This window comes from Passer domesticus, chromosome 33 (assembly GCF_036417665.1).
Source record: "Passer domesticus isolate bPasDom1 chromosome 33, bPasDom1.hap1, whole genome shotgun sequence".
NCBI classification, from domain to species: domain Eukaryota; kingdom Metazoa; phylum Chordata; class Aves; order Passeriformes; family Passeridae; genus Passer; species Passer domesticus.
This window is the reverse complement of record NC_087506.1, coordinates 1155362-1173258: the sequence shown is the minus strand read 5'-3', so window position 1 is coordinate 1173258 and position 17897 is coordinate 1155362. Positions and strand designations below refer to the sequence as shown.

General features: G+C 44.3%; 1 protein-coding gene across 1 annotated transcript; it reads left to right on the top strand.

Annotated features, from left to right (window-relative positions):
• The first annotated feature begins 1498 nt into the window (after positions 1-1498).
• LOC135288531 (phospholemman-like) lies at positions 1499-17543 on the top strand. Its single transcript, XM_064401919.1, has 7 exons — positions 1499-1532; positions 10415-10450; positions 10531-10566; positions 11360-11434; positions 12188-12224; positions 13513-13562; positions 16960-17543. The coding sequence occupies exons 2-7, from the start codon at positions 10426-10428 to the stop codon at positions 16980-16982; spliced, it is 246 nt and encodes an 81-aa protein (XP_064257989.1). The 5' UTR covers positions 1499-1532; positions 10415-10425; the 3' UTR covers positions 16983-17543.
• Positions 17544-17897: the final 354 nt, after the last annotated feature.

Below are 17897 nucleotides of genomic sequence, written 5' to 3'. Positions count from 1 at the left end.
TCTGTGACTGGTGTCTAACTGGTGTGACTGGTGTGTAACTGGTGTGACTGGTCTGTAACTGGTGTGACTGCTGTGTAACTGGTGTGACTGGTGTGTGACTGGTGTGACTGGTGTGTGACTGGTGTGACTGGTCTGTAACTGGTGTGACTGGTGTGTGACTGGTGTGACTGGTCTGTAACTGGTGTGACTGGTCTGTAACTGGTGTGACTGGTGTGTGACTGGTGTGACTGGTGTGTAACTGGTGTGACTGGTGTGTTACTGGTGTAACTGGTGTGACTGGTGTGACTGGTCTGTAACTGGTGTGACTGGTGTGTGACTGGTGTGACTGGTGTGTGACTGGTGTGACTGGTGTGTAACTGGTGTGACTGGTCTGTAACTGGTGTGACTGGTGTGTAACTGGTGTGACTGGTGTGTAACTGGTGTGACTGGTGTGTTACTGGTGTAACTGGTGTGACTGGTGTGACTGGTCTGTAACTGGTGTGACTGGTGTGACTGGTCTGTAACTGGTGTGACTGGTGTGTGACTGGTGTGACTGGTCTGTAACTGGTGTGACTGGTGTGTAACTGGTGTGACTGGTGTGTAACTGGTGTGTAACTGGTGTGACTGGTCTGTAACTGGTGTGACTGGTGTGTGACTGGTGTGTAACTGGTGTGACTGGTCTGTAACTGGTGTGACTGGTGTGTAACTGGTGTGACTGGTGTGTAACTGGTGTGACTGGTGTGACTGGTGTGACTGGTGTGTGACTGGTGTGACTGGTGTGTGACTGGTGTGACTGGTGTGTAACTGGTGTGACTGGTGTGACTGGTGTGACTGGTGTGTGACTGGTGTGACTGGTCTGTAACTGGTGTGACTGGTGTGTAACTGGTGTGACTGGTCTGTAACTGGTGTGACTGGTGTGTAACTGGTGTGACTGGTCTGTAACTGGTGTGACTGGTGTGTGACTGGTGTGACTGGTGTGTGACTGGTGTGTGACTGGTGTGTGACTGGTGTGTGACTGGTGTGTGACTGGTGTGACTGGTGTGTGACTGGTGTGTGACTGGTGTGACTGGTGTGTAACTGGTGTTACTGGTCCCTTACTGGTCCTGTAGTTGTCCGTTACTGGGTAACTGGGAGGGGGCGTGGCCCGGGGCCATTCCCATTCCCTTACTGGTGTAACTGGTCCGTTACTGGTCCGTTACTGTTCCGGTACTGGGTCAGTGGGAGGGGGCGTGGCCCGGGGATCTTCCCAGTCCCTTACTGGTCCCTTACTGGTCCCTTACTGGTGTAACTGGTCCCTTACTGGTCCGTTACTGGGTAACTGGGAGGGGGCGTGGCCCGGGGCCGTTCCCAGTCCCTTACTGGTCCCTTATTGGTGTAACTGGTCCCTTACTGGTCCGTTACTGGTCCCTTACTGGTCCGTTACTGGTGTTACTGGTCCCTTCGTGGGCCGCTCTGAGGGGGCGTGGCCTGGCCCCACCCCCGGTGACGTCACGCGCTATAAATAGCCGCGGGCCGGGGCGGGCGCGCGCGGGGGGAGCGGAGCGCGCGGGCAGGTACTGGGCAAACTGGGGCAAACTGGGGCGAACTGGGACACACTGGGGCAAACTGGGGGGCACTGGGGCAAACTGGGGGGCACTGGGGTGAACTGGGGGGGACTGGGAGGGACTGGGGGGGGGCAGGGCCGGGTCCCCCCCCGACCTCGGGGTGACCTTGGGGGGGAGGGGCCGCTCCCAGTAACTCCCAGTGCCTCCCAGTAACTCCCAGTAACCCTCCCAGTACCTCCCAGTAACATTCAGTGACCCCCACAGAGTCCCCAACTCCCAGTGACCCTCCCAGTGCTCCCAGTAACTCCCAGTTTGCCCTCCCAGTAACCCCTGAGCAGCTCTACCAGTGCTCCCAGTAACTCCCAGTGCTCCCAGTAACTCCCAGTGTCCCTGCCACAGCTCCCAGTAACTCCCAGTAACTCCCAGTAACATCCAGTGACCCCCACAGAGTCCCCCAGTAACTCCCAGTGACCCTCCCAGTGCTCCCAGTAACCCTCCCAGTGCTCCCAGTAACTCCCAGTGACCCTCCCAGTAACTCCCAGTGACCCTCCCAGTAACTCCCAGTGCTCCCAGTGACCCTCCCAGTGCTCCCAGTAACTCCCAGTTTGTCCTCCCAGTGACTCCCAGTGACTCCCAGTGACTCCCAGTTTGTCCTCCCAGTGACTCCCAGTAACTCCCAGTGACTCCCAGTAACTCCCAGTGACTCCCAGTGACTCCCAGTAACTCCCAGTGACTCCCAGTGACTCCCAGTGACTCCCAGTAACTCCCAGTGACTCCCAGTGACTCCCAGTAACTCCCAGTAACTCCCAGTGACTCCCAGTGACTCCCAGTAACTCCCAGTTACTCCCAGTGACTCCCAGTGACTCCCAGTAACTCCCAGTTACTCCCAGTGACTCCCAGTAACTCCCAGTGACTCCCAGTGACTCCCAGTAACTCCCAGTGACTCCCAGTGACTCCCAGTAACTCCCAGTGACTCCCAGTGACTCCCAGTAACTCCCAGTGACTCCCAGTGACTCCCAGTAACTCCCAGTGCTCCCAGTAACTCCCAGTGCTCCCAGTTTGTTCTCCCAGACGCTCCCAGTTCCCTCCCAGTCCCCCCCAGTCTGTCCCAGTTCCCTCCCAGTCCCTCCCAGTCTGTCCCAGTCCCTCCCAGTCCCTCCCAGTTCCCTCCCAGTCCCTCCCAGTTCCCCGGGCTGGGTGGGGGAGGGGCCAAGGTCACGTTTCCATGGCAACGGCAGCGGCCCCTCCCCCACTGCCCAATGCCCCAGTCTGGCCCAGTTTAACCCAGTTTAACCCAGTCTGGCCCAGTTTAACCCAGTTTAACCCAGTCTGGCCCAGTTTAACCCAGTCTGGCCCAGCTTAAACCAGTCTGGCCCAGTTTAACCCAGTAACTCCCAGTTTAACCCAGTCTGGCCCAGTTTAACCCAGTAACTCCCAGTTTAACCCAGTCTGGCCCAGTTTAACCCAGTAACTCCCAGTTTAACCCAGTCTGCCCCAGTTTAACCCAGTCTGGCCCAGTTTAACCCAGTTTAACCCAGTAACTCCCAGTTTAACCCAGTCTGGCCCAGTTTAACCCAGTAACTCCCAGTTTAACCCAGTCTGGCCCAGTCTAAACCAGTCTGCCCCAGTTTAACCCAGTCTAAACCAGTTTAACCCGGTCTGACCCAGTTTAACCCAGTCTAAACCAGTCTGTCCCAGTTTAACCCAGTCTGGCCCAGTTTAACCCAGTCTGTCCCAGTTTAAACCAGTTTAACCCAGTCTAAACCAGTTTAACCCAGTCTAAACCGGTTTAAACCAGTTTAAACCAGTTTAACCCAATCTAAACCAGTCTGTCCCAGTTTAACCCAGTCTGTCCCAGTTTAAACCGGTTTAAACCAGTTTAAACCGGTTTAAACCAGTTTAACCCAGTCTAAACCAGTTTAACCCAGTCTAAACCGGTTTAAACCAGTTTAAACCAGTTTAACCCAATCTAAACCAGTCTGTCCCAGTTTAACCCAGTCTGTCCCAGTTTAAACCGGTTTAAACCGGTTTAAACCAGTTTAACCCAGTCTAAACCAGTTTAACCTGCTCCAGGCCTGGATTTTCCCCATTTTCCCCCATTTTTTCCCATTTTCCCCCATTTTTTCCCACTTCCCCCCAAACTTTCCCCATTTTTCCCTTTTTTCTCCGATTTTCCCCAATTTTCCCCCTTTTTTCCTTTTTTCCCATGAATTTCCCCCAATTTTCCCCTCCTTTCATGGATTTGTCCCAATTTGTCCCAATTTTCCCCCAATTTTTCCCTTTTTTCTAGGATTTTCTCCAAATTTTCCCATTTTTCCCCAAAATTTCCCTTTTTTTTTTTCCAGTATTTTCCAATTTTCTCACATTTGTTCCTTTTTTTCTTGGATTTTTCCCCAATTTTTCCCCTTTTTTTCTTGGATTTCCCCAATTTCCCCCAAAATTCTCACTTTTTTCTTGGATTTTTTCTATTTTTCCCTTTTTCCTTGAATTTTCCCCAATTTTTCCCCTTTTTTATCTTGGATTTTCCCCAATTTTTCCTTTTTTCTTGGATTTTTTCTATTTTTTCCCTTTTTCCTTGAATTTTCCCCAATTTTTCCCCTTTTTTATCTTGGATTTTCCCCAATTTTTCCTTTTTTCTTGGATTTTTTCTATTTTTTCCCTTTTTTCTTGGATTTTCCCAATTTCCCCGTTTTTTTCCTAATTTCTCTCATTCTTTCCCTTTTTTTTCTCAAGTTTTCCCCAAATTTTCCCTTTTTTCTTAGATTTTCCCCAATTTTCCACAAATTTTTCCCAAATTTCCCCCCAATTTCCCCCCCAATTTTTCCCTTTTTTCTTGGATTTTTTCTATTTTTCCCCCAATTTTTCCTTTTTTCTTGAATTTTTTCCCAATTTTTCCCCAATTTTTCCCTTTTTTTCTTGGATTTTCCCCATTTTTCCCCCCATTTTGGAGAAAAATTGGGATAAAATTGGGGAAAAATGGGAAATTTTTAAGAAAATTGGAGGAAATGGGGAAATAACGGAAGAAAATTGGGAAAAATTGGGGGAAATGGGAAAAATTTGGGGGAATTTGGGGGTAAAATTGGGATAAAATTGGGGAAATTGGGGAAAAATTGGGAAATTTTGAAGAAAATTGGGGGAAAATAACTGAAGAATATTGGGAAAAAATTGGGGGGAAATGGGAAAATTTGGGGGAAATTGGGTGTAAAATTGGGATAAAATTGGGGAAATTGGGGAAAAATGGGAAATTTTGAAGAAAATTGGGAAACAATTGGGATAAAATTGGGGAAATTGGGGAAAAATTTTGAAGAAAATTGGGGGAAAATGGGGAAATAACTGAAGAAAATTGGGAAAAATTGGGTGGAAATGGGAAAAATTTGGGGGAAATTGCGGAAAAAATTGGGATAAAATTGGGGAAATTGCGGAAAAAATTGGGGTAAAATTTGGGAAATGGGGAAAAATGTGGGCAATTGGGGAAAAATTAGGATAAAATTGGGGAAATTGGGGAAAAATTGGGAAATTTTGAAGAAAATTGGGGGAAAAATTGGGGGGAAATTGGAGAAAAATTGGGATAAAATTTGGGGGAAATTGGGGAAAAAATGGGAAATTTTGAAGAAAATTGGGGGGAAATGAGGAATAATAGAAGAAATTTGGGAAAAATTGGGGGGAAATGGGAAAAATTTGGGGGGAAAATGGGGAAAAAATTGGGATAAAATTTGGGAGAAATTGGGGAAAAAATGGGAAATTTTGAAGAAAATTGGGGGAAAAGGGGAAATAATGGAAGAGAATTGGGGAAAACTTGGGGGAAAATTGGGGAAAAAATGGGATAAAATTTGGGGAAATTGGAGAAAAATGGGGGAAAAATGTGGGAAATTGGGGGAAAATTTGGGAAATAGGGGAAAAATGGGAAATTTTGAAAAAAATGGGGGAAAATTGGGGGACATGGGAAAAATTAGGGGGAAATTGGAGAAAAAATTGGGGAAAATTGGGGTAAAGTTTGGGAAAAATTGGAATAAAATTGGGGAAATTGGGGAAAAATGGGAAATTTTGAAGAAAATTGGGGGAAATGGGGAAATAACTGAAGAAAGTTGGGAAAAATTGGGCGGAAATGGGAAAAATTTGGGGGAAATTGGAGAAGAGATTGGGGAAAAAATTGGGGTAAAATTTGGGAAATTGGGGAAAAAATGAGAAATTTTGAAGAAAATTGGGGAAAAGTTGGGGGAAATGGGAAAAATTTGGGGGAAATTGGAGAAAAAATTGGGATAAAATTTGGGAAAAAAATTGGGATAAAATTGGGGAAATTGGGGGAAAATGGGAAATTTTGAAAAAAATTATGGGGAAATGGGGAATAATTGAAGAGAATTGGGGAAAAATTGGGGAAATTGGGGAAAAAATTGGGATAAAATTGGGGAAAAAATTGGGGAAATTGAGGAAAAATTTGGAAAAATTTGGGGAAAATTGGGGAAAATTTGGAAAAATTGGGGAAAAATTGTTAAAAATTAGGAAAAATGGGGGGAAATTGGGGAAAAAATGGGGGGAAATGGAAAAACCTGGAAAAATTGGGGAAAATGGGAAGAAAGTTGGGGGGGTGGAGAAAATGGGAAAAATTCAGAAAATTGGAAAAAAAAGAGAGAAAATTGGGAGAAAATGGGAAAAAATCCGGGGGAAATGGGGAAAAATTGGGAAAAACAACTTGAGAAAATTGGGGAAATTGGGGAAAAATATTTAAAACTTGGGAAAAAATGGGGAAATTTGGTTGAAAATGGGGAAAAAGTCGGAGAAAATTGGGAGAAAATGTTGAAAATGGGGAAAAATGGAGGGAAATGGGAGAAAAAAATGGGATAAAATTGGGGAAATTAGGGAAAAAATGGAAAATTTTGAAGAAAATTGGGGGAAATGGGGAAATAACTGAAGAAATTGGGAAAAATTGGAGAAAAAATTGGGATAAAATTGGGGAAATTGGGGAAAAATTGGAAATTTTGAAGAAAATTGGGGGAAATGGGAAAAATTTGGGGGAATTTGGGGCAATTTGGAAGATTGGGGGAAGTGGGAAAAATAGAAAAAAATGGGAAAAAAATTAAAAATTGGGGTAAATTGGGAAAAATGGGAAAAAAAAAGAAAAAATTGGGAAAATGGAGGAAATTTGAAAAAATGGAAAAAAACTCGTTGAAAGCGGGGAAAAATGGGGGAAATTGGGGAAAATGTGGGGAAATTGAGAAAAATAAGGAAAAAATTGAAGAAAATTGGGAAAACTGGGGGAAAATGGGGAAAAATGAAGAAAATGGTGTGAAAATTGGGTAAAAAAGAGGAAAATTGGAATAAAAGTGGAAAAACTGGGGAGGAAAAGCTGGGGGAAATGGGGACAATTTGGGAAAAAATTGGGAAAATCGGGAAAATTGGGAAAACTGGGGGAAAATGGGGAAAAAATTGGAAAAACCCCAGGAAAATGGGAAAAATGTGGAGAAATTGGGAGGAAATTTTAAAAAAAAATGGAAATTTGGAGGAAAATGGGAAAGAAATAGGAGAAAATTGGGGGAAATTCGGAAAATTGAGGAAAATTCGGAAAATTGGGGAAAAATTGGGGAAAATAAAGGAAAATTGGGGGAAATGGGAAAAAATGGGGGAAAATTTGAAGGGAATGGGAAAAAATGGGGAAAAAATGGGGAAAAATAGGAAAAATTCCAAAAATTGGGGAAAATTTGGAGGAAATGGGGAAAAGTTGGGGAAAATTTGGGAAAAATGGGAAAAAATCAGAAAATTGTGGAAAATGTGGGAAAAATGGGAAAAATTCAGAAAATTGGGGAAAATTGGAAGGAAATGGGGAAAATTTGTGGGAAAATAGGAAAAATTCAGAAAATTGGGGAAAATGGGGAAAAATTGAAGGAAATGGGGAAAATTTGGGGGAAAATGGGAAAAATTCAAAAAATTGGGGAAAATTTGGGAAAAATTTGGGAAAAAATAGGGAAAAAATCAGAAAATTGGGGAAATTTGAAGGAAATGGGGAAAATTTGGGGAAAATTGGAAGGAAATGTGGAAAATTTGGGAAAAATTGGGGAAAAATAGGAAAAAATCAGAAAATTGGGGAAAATGGGGAAATTTGAAGGAAATGGGAAAAATTTGGGGAAAATTTGGGGAAAAATCGGAAAAATTGAGAAAATTTGAAGGAAATGGGGAAAACTTGGGGAAAAATTTGGGAAAAAATAGGAAAAAATCAGAAAATTGGGGAAAATTTGAAGGAAATGGGGAAAATTGGGGAAAAAATTGGCAAAAATTTGGGGGAAATGGAAATTGGGAAAAACTGGAGAAAAATATGGGGAAAAATTTGGGAAAATTGGGGGAAATAAATTAAAAATGGGAGAAAAAATGGGATGATGAAAAGGGGGAAATTTTGGGAAAAATGGGGAAAAAATGAAGGAAATTGGGAAAATTGGTGAATGTGGGAAAACGTGGGAGAAAATGAGGAAAAAGAGTTGGAAATTGGGAAAAATTGGGAAAAATTTGGGAAAAGTGGGATCAAATGGGGGAAATTGGAGAAAAATCTGGGGAAAAAATGGGGAAAATGGGGGAAATTTAAGAAAATGGGGAAAATGAGGAAAAAACAGTTGAAAATGGGGAAAAATTGGGGGAAAACAGGAAAAAATGGAGAAAAATTTGGGGGAAAATTGGGAAAAATTGGGAGAAAATTGAGGCAAATGGGGGAAATTTGGTGAAAATGGGGGAAAATTGAAAAAAAATGGGGAAAATTGGGGAAAAATCAGAAAAATGGGGAAAATATTGGGAAAAATTGGAGAAAAATATGGAGAAAAAGAGCGGGGAAAGTGGGGGAGATTTGGTTAAAAATGGGATAAAATTGGGAAATTGGTAAAGAATTGGTTGAAAAATTGGAAAAAATGGGGAAAAATCCAGGGGAAATGGAAAATATTGGGAAAAAATGTGAGGAAAATTGGGGAAAAGGAGGAAAAATGGGAGAAATGGGGGAAAATATGGGGAAAATGAGGGGAAAATGGGGGAATTTGGTAAAAAATGGGGAGAAATTGGGGAAATTGAGAAAAATGGGAACAGTTGTGGTTAAAAACGGGAAATGGGGAAGAACTGGGAAAAATGGGGGAGATTTGGTAAAAAAATGTGAAAAATTGGGGGGAAGGGGAAAAATTGGGGATGAAAAGGGAAAATTTGGGAAAAAAAGTGGAAATTTGGGGGGAAAAAGGAAAAAAATAGGGAGAAAAAGGGGAAATTGGGGGGAAAAGGGGAAAATTGGGAGGAAAAAGGGGAAATTTGGGGAAAAAAGTAGAAATTTGGGGGGAAAAGGGAAAATTTGGGGGGAAAAGGGAAAATTTAGGGGAAATTTGGGAGAGAAATGGGAAATTTTGGGGGAAATTTTGGGGGAAAGGGGAAATTTGGGGGGAAAAGGGGAAATTTGGGGAAAATTTGGGGGGAAAGGGGGAAAAAAGGCGAAATTTGGGGGGGAAGGGGAAAATTGGGAGGAAAAGGGAAATTTGGGGAAAAAAGTAGAAATTTGGGGGAAAGGGGAAATTGGGGGGGGAAAAGTGGAAATTTTGAGGGAAAAATGGGAAACATTTGGAAAAAAGTGGAAATTTGGGGGGAAAAGGATAAAATTGGGGGCAAAAAGGGAAAATTTAGGGGCGAAAAGGGAAAATTTAGGGGAAATTTGGGGGGAAAAGGGGAAATTTAGGGGAAACTTGGAGGGAGAAATGGGAAATTTTGGGGGAAATGTTGGGGTAAAAGGGAAATTTGGGGGGAAAAGGGGAAAATTGGGGGGAAAAAGGAAAAATTTGGGGGGAAAAGGGGAAATTTGGGGGGAAAAGGGGAAATTGGGGGGGGGAAAAGTGGAAATTTTGAGGGAAAAAAGGGAAACATTTGGAAAAAAAGGGGAATTTTGGGGGAAAAGGGGAAAATTTAGGGGGAAAGAGGAAAAATTTAGTGGAAATTTGGGGACAAAAGGGGAAATTTAGGGGAAATTTGGGAGAGAAATGGGAAATTATAGGGGAAATTTTGGGGGAAAAGGGGAAATTGGGGGGAAAAGGAGAAATTTGGGGGAAATTTGGTGGGGAAAAGGGGAAATTTGTTGGGGAAAAGGGAAATTTGGGGGGAAAAGTAGAAATTTGGGGGAAAAGGGGAAATTGGGGGGGAAAAGTGGAAATTTTGAGGGAAAAATGGGAAACATTTGGAAAAAAAGGGGAAATTTGTGGGGAAAAGGGAAAATTTAGGGGGAAAAAGGGAAAGATTAGAGGGAAAAAGGGAAAATTTAGGGGAAATTTGGGGGGAAAAGGGGGAATTTGGGAGGGAAAAGGGGTAATTAGGGGGGGAAAGGGGAAATTTGGGGAGAAAAAGGGGAAATTTGGGTGGAAAAAGAGAAAAATTAGGGAGAAAAAGGGAAATTTGGGGGGGAAAAGGGAAAATTTAGGGGAAATTTGGGTGAAAAAGGGAAAACTTGGAGTGAAAAGGGGAAATTTAGGGGAAATTTGGGGGGAAAAGGGGAAATTTGGGTGGAAAAAGAGAAAAATTAGGGAGAAAAAGGGAAAATTTGGGGGAAAGGGGAAATTTGGGGGAAATTTGGGTGAAAAAGGGAAAATTTGGGGGAAATTTGGGTGAAAAAGGGAAAATTTGGGGGAAATTTGGGAGAAAAAGGGAAAATTTGGGGGAAAAGGGGGAAATTTAGGGGAAATTTGGGAGAAAAAGGGAAATTTCGGGGGGAAAAGGGAAAATTTAGGGGAAATTTGGGGGGGAAAAGGGAAAAATTGGAGTGAAAAGGGGAAATTTGGGGGAAATTTGGGGGGAAAAGTTGAAATTGGGGGGAAAAGTTGAAATTTGGGGTAAAAAGGGGCAATGTGTGCTGCACGGGCCGGCGCTGAGCTCTCCCCCTCCCCGCGCAGGTGCGGCCGCGATGGCGCCGAGCGCGGCCGGGACAGGTGAGCCGGGGCCGTGACGTCACGGAGGGGGCGGTGACGTCACCAGTGACGTCACTGACCCCGCCCCTTGCCCCTCCCAGAGCCCGCGAAGTCGGAGTGGGAGCGGTTCCACTACGGTGAGGTTTGGGGGTTTTGGGGGGATTTGGGTGATTTTGGGTGATTTTGGGGGATTTGGGGGATTTTGGTGTCTGCCCTGTCCCAGGTGTGGTTTTGGGTGATTTTGGGTGTATTTGGGTCATTTTGGGCTGTTTTTGGTGGTTTTTGGGCTCTGCCCTGTCCCAGGCGTGGTTTTGGGGTGATTTTGGGTGATTTTGGGCTGTTTTTGTTGGGTTTGGGCTGTGCCCTGTCCCGGGTGTGGTTTTGGGGTGATTTTGGGTGATTTTGGGCTGTTTTTGTTGGGTTTGGGCTGTGCCCTGTCCCGGGTGTGGTTTTGGGGTGATTTTGGCTGATTTTGGCTGATTTTGGGCTCTGCCCTGTCCCGGGTGTGGTTTTGGGGTGATTTTGGGTGATTTTGGGTCATTTTGGGCTGTTTTGGGTGGTTTTGGGCTCTGCCCTGTCCCGGGTGTGATTTTTGGGTGGTTTTGGGGTGATTTTGGGTGATTTTTGCCTGTTTTGGGCTGTTTTGGGTGGTTTTGAGCTCTGCCCTGTCCCAGGTGTGGTTTTGGGTGATTTTGGGTCATTTTGGGCTGTTTTGGGTGATTTTGGGCTCTGCCCTGTCCCGGGTGTGGTTTTGGGGTGATTTTTGCCTGTTTTGGGCTGTTTTTGGTGTTTTTGGGCTCTGCCCATCCCGGGTGTGGTTTTGGGGTGATTTTGGGTGATTTTTGCCTGTTTTGGGTGGTTTTGGGCTCTGCCCTGTCCCAGGTGTGATTTTGGGTGATTTTTGCCTGTTTTGGGCTGTTTCTGCCCCAGATTACGACTCCCTGCGCCTCGGGGGTCTCGTCGTGGCCGGGATCTTCTTCGTGCTCGGGATCCTCCTCATCCTCAGTGAGAGACACACAAATATCCCCAAATCCCCCCAAAATATTCCCAAAACTATCCCAAAATTATCCCAAAATTCCCCACAAAAATATCCACAAAATCCCCTCAAGATATCCCCAAAATCCCCCCAAAAAAATCCCAAAATTATCCCAAAATCCCTCACAAAAATATCCCAAAATCCCCCAAAAACATCCCAAAAAATATCCTCCAAAATATCGCCAAAATCCCCACAAAATATCCCAAAATTATCCCAAAATGCCTCACAAAAATATTCCAAAATTCCCTCAAAATATCCCAAGTAACCCCAAAATCATCCCAAAAATATTCCAAAATATTCCCAAACATATCCCCAAATCCCCCCAAAATATCCCCAAGATCTCCCCAAAACATCCCAAAAATGCCCCCAAAATATCCCTAAAATATCCCCAAAAATATCCCCAAAATTGCACCAAAATTATCCCAAAATTCCCCACATAAATATCCCCAAAATCCCCCCAAAATACTCCAAAATGATCCCAAAATGCCTCACAAAAATATTCCAAAAATCCCCCCAAAATATCCCCAAAAATATCCCCAAATTCCCCCCAAAATTCCCCTAAAATATCCCAAAATTGCCCCAAAATTCCCCACAAAAATATCCCCAAATCCCCCCAAAAATCCCAAATAACCCCAAAATATCCCCAAATCTCCCTTTAACCCATTCCCAGTTCCCTCCCAGTCCCTCCCAGTACAAACCAGTAACGCCCCTCCCCCCCCCAGGCCGTCACTGCCGCTGCAAGTTCGACCAACAGCCCAAGTAACTGGTTTATACTGGTTTATACTGGGAGGGGCTGGGAGGGAACTGGGAGTGGGATGGGGGGATACTGGTTTATACTGGTTTATACTGGGAGGGGCTGGGAGGGACTGGGAGTGGGATGGGGGGATACTGGTTTATACTGGTTTATACTGGGAGGGGCTGGGAGGGACTGGGAGTGGGATGGGGGGATACTGGTTTATACTGGTTTGTACTGGGAGGGCACTGGGGGGACTGGGAGGGAACTGAGACAAACTGGGATGGACTGGGATGAACTGGGAAGGGCTGGGAGGGAACTGGTTTATACTGGTTTATACTGGGAGGGGCTGGGGGGGACACTGGGACAAACTGGGATGGACTGGGAATGGGATTGCGGGGTACTGGTTTGTACTGGTTTGTACTGGTTTGTACTGGGAGGGGCTGGGGGAGGGACAATGGGGACACTGGGATGGGAACTGGTTTATACTGGTTTATACTGGTTTATACTGGTTTATACTGGGAGGGACTGGGAATGGGATGGGGGGTTACTGGTTTATACTGGTTTGTACTGGGAGGGACTGGTAGGGAACTGGGACAAACTGGGATGGACTGGGAAGGGCTGGGAGGGAACTGGGGATACTGGGATGGACTGGGAATGGGGTTGTGGGGTACTGGTTTGTACTGGGAGGGAACTGGGAGGGACTGGGAGGGGAACTGGGACAAACTGGGATGAACTGGGAAGGGCTGGGAGGGAACTGGGGATACTGGGATGGACTGGGAATGGTTATGGGGTACTGGTTTATACTGGTTTGTACTGGGAGGGAAGTGGTTTGTACTGGTTTGTACTGGTTTGTACTGGTTTGTACTGGTTGGGCCTGGGAGGGCGTTGGGGGCTCTGGGGGGTTTCTGGTTTAACTGGTCTGTACTGGTTCTAACTGGTCTGTACTGGTTCTAACTGGTCTGTACTGGTTCTAACTGGTGTAACTGGTGTGTAACTGGTTTGTGCTGCTTCCAACTGGTCCGTACTGGTCCATACTGGTCCATACTGGTCCGTACTGGTTCTAACTGGTCCGTACTGGTCCCTAACTGGTCCATACTGGTCCGTACTGGTCCATACTGGTTTATACTGGTCCCTAACTGGTCTCTAACTGGTCCGTACTGGTCCATACTGGTCCCTAACTGGTTTATACTGGTCCCTAACTGGTCCGTACTGGTCCCTAACTGGTCCGTACTGGTCCCTAACTGGTCCGTACTGGTCCCTAACTGGTCCGTACTGGTCCGTACTGGTTCTAACTGGTCCGTACTGGTGCAGGACGGGGGAGCCGGACGAGGCCGAGGGGCCCCTGCGGCAATCCATGAGGCGTGAGTGCAGCCAAAACACCCAAAAACACCCAAAAACACCCCAAAAACACCCAAAAACACCCAAAAACACCCAAAAACACCCAAAAACACCCAAAAACACCCCAAAAACACCCAAAAACACCCAAAAACACCCAAAAACACCCCAAAAACACCCAAAAATCACCCCAAAAACACCCCAAAATCACCCCAAAATCACCCAAAAAATTCAACCCGAAATCACCCAAAAATAACCCAAAAAATCACCCGAAATTCACCCCAAAAACAACCCAAATTCACCCCAAAATCACCCCAAAATCCCCCAAATTCAACCCCAAAATTCACCCCAAAATTAATTCCCCCAAAATCCCCCAAAAACACAAAACCCCAAAATCCCTCAAATTCACCCCAAATTCACCCCAAAATCACCCGAAAAATCACCCGAAATTCACCCCAAAATCATCCCAAAAATACAAAACCCCAAAATCACCCCAAAAATCACCCCGAAATCACCCAAAAAATCACCCGGAATTCACCCCCAAAATAACCCAAAACCGCACCAAAAATAACCCCAAAAATCCCCCAAAATCCCCCAAATTCACCCCAAAATTCACCCAAAAAATCACCCCAAAAAATCACAAAACCCCAAAATCCGCCAAATTCCCCCCAAAATGCCCCAAATTCACTGCAAAATCCCACGAGTTCACCCCAAATTCAACCCCAAACTTCACCCCAAAATCACCCCAAATTTCACCCAAAAAATCCCACAAATTCTTCCCAAAATCCCTCAAATTCACCCCAAAATCACCCAAAAAATCACCCCAAAAATCACCCCAAAAATAACCCCAAAATCACCCAAAAACCCCACAAATTCACCCCAAAATCACCCCAAATTCATCCTGAAATCACCCCAAAATCACAAAACCCCAAAATGCCCCAAATTCACCCCGAAACTCACCCCAAAATCACCCCAAAAATCACCCCAAAATCATCCCAAATTCACCCCAAATCCACCCAAAATCACTCCAGAAATCACAAAATCCCCAAACCCCCCAAATGCCCAAAATTCACCCCAAAAATCAAAAATCCCCAACATTCCCTGAAAATCCCCAAATCTCCCAAATTCAGCCCCAAAATCTCCTTCCAAAAATCCCCAAATCCCCAAATTCACCCCAATATTCCCCAAATTCGCTCCAAAATCCCCCCAAAATTTCCTGAATTCCCCGAAATTCCCAAAATCCCCCAAATTCACCCCAAAAATCAAAAATCCCAAAATGGCCCAAATCCACCCCAAAAATCCAAAGCCCCAAAATCCCCAAAATTCACCCCAAAAATCCCCAAATCAAAAATCTCCAAAATTCACCCCAAAATCACAAAATGCCCAAAATTCCCCCCAAAATCCCTGAAAATCCCAAATTCACCCCAAAATCCCCAAAAACTGCCCCAAAATCTCCTTCAAAAACCCAAAATCTCCCAAATTCATCCCAAAAATCCCCACAATTCCCAAAATTTCCCCAAAAAATCCCCAAAATCCCCAAAATTTTCCCCAAAAAATCCCCAAAATTTCCCCAAATTCACCCCAAAATTCCCTAAAAATCCCCAAATCCCCTGAATTCACCCCAAAATTTCCCTTCCAAACCTCCAAAATTCCCCAAATTTCCAAATTCCCCAAAATTGCCGGAAAAATCCCATTGGAAACCCCCAAAATCCCCGAAAATTCCCCCAAATTTCCCCAAATTAACAGAATTTCCCCAAAATTTCCTTTAAAAACCTGAAATTCCCCCAAAATTTCCCAAAAATCCTAAAAATTCCACCCAAATCTCCCAAAAATTCCCCAAAAATCTCCCTCAAAAACCCCAAATCCCCCAAAAATCTCCTTGGGACCCCCCAATTTCCCCTAAAAATCCCCAAAAATCCCCAAAATCCAACCCCAGGATCCCAAATCTGCCCAAAATTCCCAAAAATCCTCCAAAATCCCCCCCAAATCCCTCAAAATTCCCCCAAATTCCTAAAAATCCCCTTCAAAAAACCCCAAATCCGCCCCCAAATTCCCTGAAATTCCCAAAATTCCCCCAAAATCCCCAAAATTTCCCCAAAAATCTCCTTCAAAAAACCCAAATCCCAAAAAAATCCCTCAAAATTCACCCAAATCAAACCAAAATTCCTAAAAATTCCCCCAAAATTCCCCAAAATGTCCAAAAATCCCCCCAAAATTCTCCCCAAATTCCCCGCAAAAATCTCCTTTAAAAACCCCAATTCCCCCAAGTTTCCTAAAAAATTCCCCAAAATTCCCCAAAATGACAAATTTCACCCAAAATCTCCCGAAAATTCCCCCAAAATTAAAGAAACTCCCCCAAAAATTCCTAAAAATCCCCAAAATTCCTAAAATTTCCCCAAAATTCCCCCAAAATTTCCCCCTAAAGTTCCCCAAAATTCCAAAAATTTCCCCAAAAAATCCCCCAAATGCCAAAAATTTCCCCAAGATTCCCCCAAAATTCCAAAATTTCCCCTAAAATTCCACAAAATTCCCAAAATTTCCCCCAAAATCTCCTTCAAAAACCCCAAATCCCCCAAATTTCCTAAAAAAATTCCCCAAAACGCCAAATTTCACCCAAAATTCCCCCAAAATCTCCCGAAAATTCCCCCAAAATTAAAAAAGCTCCCCCAAAAATTCCTAAAAATCCCCAAAATTCCCCCAAAATCCCAAACCTCTCAAAATTCTCCAAAATTTCCGCTACAATTGCCCAAAATCTCCCCAAATACCTCCAAAATCCTCCTCAGATTTCCCCCAAATGCCTCAAAATTCACCCAAAATCTCCCCAAAATTCCAAAAAATCTCCAAAATTCACCCAAAATTCCCCCGAAATCCCCCAAATTTCTCAAAATTCCTCCAAATAGCCTCAAAAATTTAAAAAAATCCCAAAAAAATCCTCAAGATTCCTCCTAAAATTCCCCAAAATACAAAAAATTCCCCTAAAATTTCCCAAAATTCCAAAAATTTTCCCCAAAAATCCCCAAAATTTCCCCCAAAATCCCCAAAATTCCCAAAATTTCCCCAAGATTCCCCCTAAATCCCAAAATTTCCTCTAAAATTCCTCAAAATTCCCAAAATTTCCCCTAAAAATCCCCAAAATTCCAAAATTTTCCCCCAAAATCCACAAAATCCCCAAAATTTCCCCCAAGATTCCCCCTAAATCCCCAAAATTTCCCCTCAAATTCCCCAAAATTCCCAAAATTTCCCCAAGATTCCCCCTAAAGTTCCCCAAAATTTCCCCCAAAAATCCCCCAAATTCCAAAATTTCCCCCCAAAATTCCCAAATTTCCCACAAAATCCCCAAGATTCCCCCTAAAGTTCCCCAAAATTCCAAAAATTTCCCCCAAAATTCCCCAAAATCCCCCAAATTTCCCCTTCTCTCCCCAGGTCTCTCCACGCGCATGAGATGAAATTTTGGGATCCCCGAATTTTGGGGGCCGGACTCGCCGGAGCCTCCCCCACCCCAAAAATCCCAAAATCCCAAATGCTGACCCAAAACATCCCAAAAAATCCCCAAAAAATCCCAAAAATCCCCAAATCCCAAATCCAAACCCCAAAATCCCCAAATCCCAAATCCCCACCCCAAAAATCTGCCCAAAAATCTCCAAAATATCAAAAATATCCCTGAAAATTCCCCGAAAATCCCCAAAATCCCAAATCCTCCCCCCAAAAATCCCAAAAAATCCAAATGCTAACCCCAAAAATCCCAAAAAGATCCCAAATCCTGACCCCAAAATCCCCAAATTCCCAAATTCTAACCCCAAAGAATCCCAAATCCAGACCCCAAAATCCCAAAAAATCAAAAAAAATCCCATAAAATCCCAAATTCTGACCCCAAAAATCCCCCAAAAATCCCCAAAAATCCCAAATCCAGACCCCAAAATCCCAGAATGGCCCCAAATCCCCAAAATCCCCCAAATTTCCCCCAAATCCCCCGCAATAAAGGAGGCCCCTGCTGCTGACCGCCGGAATTTGGGGAATTTGGGGAATTTTTGGGGATTTTGGGGGATTTTAGGGGAGATTTGGGGGTTTTGGGGGGTTGGGAAGGGAATTTTGGGAGATTTTTGGGGGGGAAATTTGGAGATTTTGGGGAATTTTAGGGTAGATTTGGGGGATTTTGGGGATTTTAGGGGATTTTGGGGAATTTTAGGGGAGATTTAGGCAATTTTGGGCGATTGGGAAGGGAATTTTTGGAGATTTTTGGGGGGGAATTTGGAGATTTTGGGGATTTTGGGTGGATTTGGGGGATTTTTGGGGATTTTGGGGGGAATTTGGGGAGTTTTGGGGTAATTTTGGGTGGATTTTGGGAATTTTTGGGTAATTTT